We start from the raw sequence: 9,363 nt of genomic DNA, 5'->3' as shown, positions 1-9,363 counted from the left end.
GGGAGAAAAACTCATTGGAGGGGGGAAGAGACGCTCTCTAAAAGGCAATTGATACCTTCTTCTTTTATTTTTTATTTTTAATTTTTAATTATTATTATTATTATTATTTTGCAGTTTGCTTTTATTTTCTTGATGACGGGAAACCTCAACAAGACAGGGCCCTTTAGACCCACTCCTGCAGAGTAAATCACGAACCAATTTGCTTTTTATAATAACAATAAAAAGTTTTGAGATAAAAGCAAAGCTGGCACAGCCCCTTTCTGTGCACCTTTTGAAGATAAGCACCAATATACCAACATTAATAGGTTGAAGAAGTCAGGGAAGAGAAGAATACTTGAAAGTGAAGAGAAAAATATAAAGTCAATATATGAACTCCCAAAAATGAGGCGAAATGAGTAATGCTTGATACTATATTTTTGTCTCACAAAAAAAAATAAAAGTTAATAAACTACTACGTCAGAATTGTGAGATAATTGCAGAATAAAAATGTGTTATATAAAATTACTCTTGTGAATTACCTCAAGGTTGAAGTAGTATGCACTGTGCCTCCAAGTAGAATAGTGAGATATAATTTGCGAAAAAAAAAAAAAAAAACCTTTTAGGATATTGTATTCGACGAACCAAACCTGGTAAAAGGGAAGAATGAATGGTTTTTCATGCAACATATAGGAAGGAGGGAAGAATGATGACAACACGACTGCTGAATTATGTAAGTAAATGGTAGCCTGGAAGAGAATGCCTTGTGGGCATTTGAAACAGCTTTAGGATCTTTTCTTATGGATAATATGGAAGTCATGGATATGGATACAATGATAAAGGTATAAAATCCTTCTATATAATATAATTGTCATAATTCCTAACCATAAATTTGGATTGAAGGCAAAACATACCTCTTTGCAGTGCCAATGATCTCGGATTGTACCTCTAAGCTTAAATCAAAATTCCCATGACAATAATAAATCTGCAATAATGCATGTATGATATGGATTATCACCATCTATTTCTAATACAAAAATTTCTCAATATCCCAAAATCCCACTTTTCTAACATTCAATTTGAAGACCCAGGAAGAATGCATCATAGAACCCTTCAGCCCTGCATCTTTGGCTCACCTGATTTCTTCAGGCTACCCAATATTCCATCAATCAGCTTGTTCTTGTTGGTCTCAACTTGGTCAGAAACAAAAGAATAGCTCTTTTGAGGTCTTTGCTTCCGTACATTGTTTCCCATATTAGTATCATCACTGTTGGTTCCAACTGCTGATGAACCAGATGGATTCGAACCATTTGTTGAATCAACATTGTCTGACTGGTTCTTTCTATTGTCACCTTCCTTAGTGCTGTACCATGAATCAAGGATTTGCAGTAGTGAGCTATCTTCCTCGTTTACTCTCTTTGCATGCCCTTCTGGTCCAGTTAATGTAGAGGTGTCCCCTTCCGAATCAGTAAACTCATCATCTGAGACCGAAGGTTCATAATCAGGGTATTTTGGCCTCTCCGTTTGTTCTATAGCTTTCCTCCTTGATACAGATTCCATTTCATTTCTTGAAGAACCTGTGTTAGAGACAGGCCCCAATTCTTCCCATTGAGAGTCGGAATCATCATCCTTCTTTGCCATGTCAGACAATTCACTATCTGAATTAGCAACTGAATGACCAGCACTATTTTCTTGACCATCAGGAACTGTAACTCCAAGGCGGGAACTATTCGAGGCTTTACCAGACGGAAACATATAGGTGGAATCTACTTTCACCCCAGGCATTATCTGTAACAAGCATACCAACTTTTGGTAGCCAAGCTTTTGTAAATCAAGAGTATAGCCATACCTCTCAAGGAACAGTTTTCTGAAGGAGCCCATATTATACCCATTCGGATAATGCTTTACTATCTCATTCACAAGCTTCTGACAATCGGCTAATATATCACTTCTAGATCTGACAGAAGGGTTCTTGTTAATGACAGGTGGAGAAACTCCAGTATGGGGAATATTTTTATACTTTTTTTCTCCACCGTGTTCTCGTGACGCTGATTTTTTGTCCAAGAAGATAGAGCTTAACCCATTTGATCCATGAGATTGACCCACAGAGCTCTTTTTAACGTTCCAAGTGAGTTTGAAAGGTGACGTCTGAGAGGGGCATTCTTCCACCCATTTCATCTCTGATATTAACAAATCCACCAAGTGGAGGAGGTCACCTTCACTTAAAGATCTAAGAGCCGGAGGCCCGTCCCTTTGCAGATTTTCTGCCATCTGTTCCCTGACAAAAATCACATGTAGCAGAATTATATTAAGTATGTTTCTGATTGCAACTGTTAAATTAGATGCAAGAAAATCACCAAGTTTTAAAAGGTTATTATAAGACAGAAATAAAGGCATCAACAAGGTTGGAGAGCCTCTAGGTTCGATGATACTATTGACCAAAAAAGTCTAAACATCAATTTCAGACTTAACATCAATCACTTAAGATCTGTATTTAAATCATTATGAAATAAGAACTACACCAAAAGTTGCACAACTTTTATTGTAGAAAAGCAAAAAGGCTAGAAAATGATAAACAAAAACCCTCCTACCATATCATTATTTGTATCTTCATATATTTTATAATGTTGTTTCTTGGGCAGGAGCTGTAAATCTTTGGTGAAATTTCATTCCATCTAATGCACTTCAACTCAAAACTATACTGAATGATACATATCAAGATTTTAAAAAGTGTCTCCTCACTATAAATTATGATGATCACAACAAAGAAAAAAAAACTACTTCAAGAAAAGATCCTGCTAGTTTCCAAACACTTACTTTTTTCCATAAAAAAATAGAAATGCTAGACCATAAAAAGTTATTGCTAATAATTCCCAGCAAAGGGACCAAGTATCAGATATGTTTGGTCACTATATGCAGTATAGTTTGAGATATTTCATTTCTTTTTCACTTTCAAAGTTGATATTAAGTCAATGATAAGAAAATGACCAATCGAACCAAGTATTTTTAAAATGCACGAGCAGAAGCTGGGTAAAAGGGTATCATCAGCATCATGAGGAAGAAAAATGCATAAATCAAAGAAAATCAAGTAAATACTTATAAAAAAAAAAAAGAAAATTAAGTAAATGCATAAAACCTGGTCCTTGACTGGGAGACAATAACTGAACCATTGGGTGTATCCATAAAAGATTCCATCTCATTCCAAAAAGAATCCTTGGAGAATAACTCATGCTTTCCAGATCGACTAATTATCTGGTCCAGTTTTTCTCTGGATTGATCACTCAATACCTCAGACTTTGGGTCACTTCTCCAAAATTTACACCAATTTACAATCCCGTTGAAGAAACCAGGATTTGTTCTCGATTTATCACCAGATGCTTCAGAACCTGTAGCAGTTTTGCTGTCCATAGCTGACTCATTACTGGCAGAAGAATATGGCACCTGACATATTGGATTAGCATCCTGAATTGTTGATGTTGCAGATTTGTCCTCGACTTTTGCCATTTTTGAGCTGTTAATAGAAGTAGAACAGTATTCAGCAGTGTCTTTACTTTTTTCCTCAGAACTAACACCAGAAGTACCAGAACGTATTTCTGGAATGCTTTGACTTTTATTCTTGAAACCAGCATCGCTATTGCCAAAACATTTTCTCCAAACTCTCTTGAAAAAGCCCACTTCAGATGCAGAATCTTGCTCTACCACCGGAGGCAAATGATCCTCACTCACCTGTTCAACAACCTTCTCGTCAGGTGGAGAATGCTGTTGCAGCTCCTCAACAACTATTTCAGGAGATGGATGCAATAATGATTTCTCATCCACAGGTCCTGTAATAGATCTGCCAAGAGGAGAATGTTCTTGAATCTTTTTAAGAGGCTCCTTCACATTTGATACAGAGGATGGAGGCAATGATGACTTCCCGTTTACAGCTCCGGCAATAGATATCACCTCACCATTTGTCTTTGAAGTTGCAGAGGGGTCCCGAACTCCATTATTACTAGCATGTCCAGTAGACACAACTGGATTGCACTCAAATGGTTCAGGAGTTTTAGGGGTGACACTATGTACAAGAAACTGACCATCAGCTTCAAATTGAAGTTTTAAAATGTGTGGCATTGATTGAAGAAAGCGTGAAAACTTTTTATATCCATACAAGTCTTTGTCTATACTTACATTACTTTTTCCCAACTCTGAACGAAGATCTGTAATGGATATTCCTTTGGGGTGACTATTCAATATATGACGAATCAGCTTCATCAGTACTTTTGGAACAGAACGAGGCTTAGAATCTGAACTAGGTTCAGGCAAGTCCTCAGCCCGAGAAAATGTTGGTTGCTCAGTAACCAAGAAGGGATCTTCTAGAGGCACCTTAGAGTGGCCATACCAAGAACCATAGGGACCATCTGGGGGTTGGTTAAAATGCTTCCCAGTAAGATTTTCCCCTCTAATCAAAGCATGCCAATGCCACATGATGCTTGCAGCACTACAGAGAACACCAGGAGCACTTTCAGGACTTGCAAGCAATATGTTGTAGTTGTTCATTCTTAACCTGTGTAAAATGCTAGCAAAGTCCCTGTCACCAGAAATTAAAAAGAGATGGGCTGGTGGAGGATTTCGAGAAACCCAATACATAAGATCTACAAGAAGAGACCTATCAGCACTGTTCTTTCCACCTACACCCATGTATACAAAGATATACATAAGATGTTAAATTGAACTGAAGACAATGCATAGATAACAATATATCACCTGCTCGTCCACTGAAAGATGCACATAAAACAATAAAAATGAACTGAGAGAAAAGATTTGGAAACAAACACAATATTAGTTAATTCCCATTTTCATAGCCGAGAGTAAAGTATTAAGACTTCATATTTGATGCTGAATTTTATGGTACAAACAACTATAAATTCAAAAAATTTTATAAGGTGTAAGGAAAACTTAATAATCTGAATTGATACAGGCTTTTCTAATATTTTACCCAAAGAAAATAATATATAATTTCACAGTTTCAAATATATCATACAACCATATTTCATAATAAGTGATGGATCAAATACAATTTAGATTTCAAGTTCCAACTTACAATATGATGTTTGCAACTATTCTTGTTCATGGAAATTTTCCATGTCCCTAACGGATATAGAGAAAATTAAAGAAAATGTAAAGTTAATTTAATTTGATTTTTGGGAGAGATTTAGACAACCAACGACATTAGCAACAAGTTCGTCAAAGAAATGAAAAACAATTTGAGCAACATTATGCTTTCTTTGGATCTAGTTATACTTTCAAAAGTTAGTATTATGCTTGTTTGGATATGCGTTTGAGAGGCCTTAAAATGCGTTTAACACTTAAAAAGTCTGTTTGAAAAAAAAAAAAAAGTATCCGTTTGGTAAAAAAAATTGAAAGCGCTTTTAAGGGTGCAAAAAGCCTAAAAATGGCCAAAACGTACTTTTGGCAAAAGCTTAAAAATGAATATTTTGCTAAAAAGTGTTTTTTTTTACTTAAAAGCTTTATTTTTCAAATACAATCTCAAACATGCTCATAATCATAATCTCTTGAGAAGAAAACAAAGTTAGGAAGTGACTTTTCTGAAAAATTACCAAAAACAATTCAGTGGTGCAAGTATTATACATTTTAAGATATAGGCAAAAAGAGAGATACAAACTCTACATGTTATTTTTTTCCAAAAACATCGGACTTTTTCCAGCAAGTATTTTTCAAAGAAAAACATATCATATACTCCCACCGTCCTAATTTAAATTGCTTGCTCCCCTTTTAAGAAATTTTGATATAAATGCATGCCTTCCAAAAGTGAAAAGATATACATTGAGATTTTCCTAAATTACCTCATCATTTAAAAAAAACATGAAACCAAGATTCTCATTAAAAGGCATGCTCACCTCTAATACAAAATCAAGGACATTTTGGGAAGTTACTTAGAATTTCTACTTTTCATCATTAATCATGCCATTTAGAATCAAGAGATTTATTTAAGGACGAAGGGCATAGTAATTGAATGTGTATTCAGAATAAATTATAAGCAACGGCAGAGATTACAAGATTGTACTGAATTTTTGCACAGACAATCTGAATACATTCCATCAAATTGTCGGCCTTAATCTTTAAATTAAGCTACTCACATCATATAAAAGTGGCTACCTGTTTTCATCCTTTTCTTCCTAACTGCTGTTAAGGGTATTAGCAACCAGAAGGAATGAAACATGATTATAATTCTTCCTCCTTTTCACCTCAAACGGCGTCTCCTTGCTGCTTCTATTGCATAATATCTACAATATCTAAAATCTAGACAGGTAGATTGACTAACAATGACATACTGTCAACCTGCAATTTAAGATCTACGTATCTATTACAGGTTTTTGGTCTCTTTGACCTTGGCAGCGAGAGAGAGACAACCCACAGCAGCTAGTTGGGTCATCCATGGTTTCACTCACTGACATTGGAAGCAGAATAGGAACCTATCGAGGTAGTTGACAGCAAGAACCTCTGTGAGAGCAGTGAAAGAGTAATGGGCATTAACCTTCAGCATCAACTCCACAGCCTCTTGGCGAGCCCTAGCTAAATATGGATCGGTCTCAATGTTTCCATAGAGTTCATTTTGCTGTTCTTTTGAGAATAGAGATATTAGCTCCCCAACATCCCAGAATAGGTCTTGTTTCAGAAAGACTGGAAAAGGGTTCGGCTTATGTGTATTGCGGTAATAGTTGTCTTCCACTTCATATTCTTGTGAATAGTCCTCTGTAGCTTCTTCCTCCCAGTGCTCTTCGGAGCAACAAAGAGCACACAATTTTGAGTGATGATTTTTGTAGGGATTTTTCAGGTAATGGTATTTTGTGAACAAAGTTTGGGTTGTTGGCAAGAATATAATAAAAAAAAATATTTAAAAGAACGTAGAGAAAAGAATAGAGAATATGTTATAGAGTGTGTAAAGAAAAAACAGTAGCTAAAGTAGAGATTTGTACTTTTTGATTAGGTATTTTACATAATGCCGCTGGAGATGCTCTTACCTTAACTGTGTTTGTGTGTTTTTGTTTTATATATTTGCATCATTAATACCCTTTCTGTTGCTGTCTTGCCTAGGGATGGCAGATTCCAGCAGACACCTTGGGGCACCAGTCTCATAATTTTTGTTCTTGACAAAATAATCATCCTCCCAAATAAGTACTATTGGCTATTGAAATTTTCAAAGGGCATGTCTAAGTCCCTGGAAACTGGGAACATTAGAATACAATAGTAAGAGTTAATCATAGGTGGTAGGCTGTTCAATAAAGTCTTTAGTGTTTATATATATATATATATATATATATATATACTATTTTTTACCATTATAATACTGTAAAGATAGTACAAAATGATTTTCCACATCTGTCAAAAAGGTCAGGAAGTAAGTCTAAAAAGAAATTTTTTTTCCACTTTTATCAACTCAAAAAAATTTAGCCAAAAATACTTACTACAATCTAAGAGAAAAGTGTAAACCTGCGAACCAAGCCACAACATAAGGAAAGAAGAAACATTCAAGTTTTAATACATAAATGCTTCAATTTGACTCTTCATACGAAAATTCACCTCAAAGCATAAACTTTATGAGTGTTTAAAAAAATGTGTCAACTAGGTACAGATCATCCACTAAATTAAGAAAAATAAACCATCTTAAGATTCCACTTGACAAGACCAAGAAATTAAATAGAGGTTCAAAATGGAAAGAGACCACAAAAAAAAAAAAAACCTTTAGTCCTCCTAAAACCTTTAATATGAAACAAAGGCTAAATTGGTGTTTGAAAAGCATAAACATGCTAAACTTCAAAAAGAAAATGTGGGCTCCTTTTTTAGTAAAAACTATTAATTCAGGAAAAATTGATGGTAAGACTAGAAATGTTACATTTACTGTATTAATGTTGTAATTTGTATTCCTATCTATATATGAAAAATACCATTACAGTTTTATGAAGATTATTGACACAAATAAGTGCATATGCATTTGAGAAATCACAGCCACTCTGCCTTACAAACAAACTTAAAATATTAACCATCAAAACTCAATCTCATGGTAGAAGGGCTCAACAAGAAAAGCACCACAAAAAGCCTAAAGCACCAACCAAAATATATCATTTAAAAATAAATAAAAAAAATCACCTCAGCCACCTAATTCCTTAAAATTGAATCTTGTACGCAATACTTGGTTTCAATATACCCACTTTTCTCTTTTTTGGTGATTATGATTTCCCACTTTCTCCACCACCATACATACGAGTATGTGTATGGCTATTTCATTTCAACAATATCAGCCAAAAATCCTAATTTAATTACTCTACAAATACTTTAAGCCAATCATTCACTGATTCACAGAAAATCATACTTCATTTCAGCGTTTCTCTTCTTCAATATAATAATTAATAACTTCATGGTGTGAGCCGTTTAATTGACAAAATTTCAAGATTATTCCAGACAATTCAAATCAATTACTTTTAAAAATAACATTTCAAAAATCAATATTCTCAATCACTCCCAATACAAAATATTCAAAAGAATTCAATCCACCACAGAATTCCATGAAACGAAGTACTAACCGTGAGGAATGTGAGAGAGATTGATCCCGGTTGATGACAGCGCCTCCTGGTTCGCCCTCGAGAGCTGCAAAACGTCCCCAAAAGCCGTGATCGTAACGGGACCCTTAATCCCATTGGCTCTGACCGCCGCGGTTACCAAGTGCGCGACCTTAAAGACGTTGGTGCCGACCGGCAAACCGCAATTCTCGAAGTCCCACCACACGGAAACCCTCACACTCCGGGACTCCTCGTCGTAGCGTCTAGACGAGTGCACAGAATGGGATGAGTGATGCGAAGAGGTTGAGAAATGAAAGATTTGGAGAAATGTAGGAGAAGATAATGAAGAAGAAGAAGAAGAAGAGGAGGAGCCGTAGAGAAGGAGGGTTCTTGGAGAGAGTGGGGGTCTCATGGTGGTGGGAGAGATGGGAATGAGGGTTACGGCTAGGAAATGGGGTTTTACGGGTGGGAAGGGAAATGGGTTTTGTCATTTCATGGTGGTTTTCAGAGATTTGAGGAGGGATTGCAGTGCAGGCTGGCGGATTGTGTGAGACTGTGAGAGGGTTTATGGGAGGAAGAAGAGTGAGGTCTGCTAAAACCCTAGAGCACGTGAGATGCACGTGCGCTCTGTGTAAATTTTAGGTCCTTTTGGGCCGAGCCTTTAGGTTAAATTTTAGATTTTTTTTTTAAGAGCCCCGCCTAATTTACAAATCACTTTATTTAAAAAATAATTTATAGGTCCCTAGGGTAGGCCAAAATAACATTTTACTCCCTAAACTCATTTTCCGTTAACAAAAACTGTTACATTGCTACATCACACCCAATA

General features: G+C 35.8%; 1 protein-coding gene across 1 annotated transcript; it reads right to left on the bottom strand.

Annotated features, from left to right (window-relative positions):
* Window positions 1–817: 817 nt before the first annotated feature.
* On the bottom strand, window positions 818–9,140 carry LOC132166785 (Putative endonuclease or glycosyl hydrolase). The gene is made up of 3 exons (XM_059577671.2): window positions 8,562–9,140; window positions 3,113–4,646; window positions 818–2,254 (listed from the first exon to the last, which is right to left on the bottom strand). The coding sequence occupies exons 1-3, from the start codon at window positions 8,947–8,949 to the stop codon at window positions 1,090–1,092; spliced, it is 3,087 nt and encodes a 1,028-aa protein (XP_059433654.2). The 5' UTR covers window positions 8,950–9,140; the 3' UTR covers window positions 818–1,089.
* Window positions 9,141–9,363: the final 223 nt, after the last annotated feature.

The sequence above is a fragment of the Corylus avellana genome, chromosome 11 (assembly GCF_965113065.1).
Source record: "Corylus avellana chromosome 11, dhCorAvel1.hap1.2, whole genome shotgun sequence".
Taxonomy (NCBI): domain Eukaryota; kingdom Viridiplantae; phylum Streptophyta; class Magnoliopsida; order Fagales; family Betulaceae; genus Corylus; species Corylus avellana.
The sequence above is the reverse complement of the archived record's forward strand: the minus strand, read 5'-3'. Positions and strand labels throughout refer to the sequence as shown.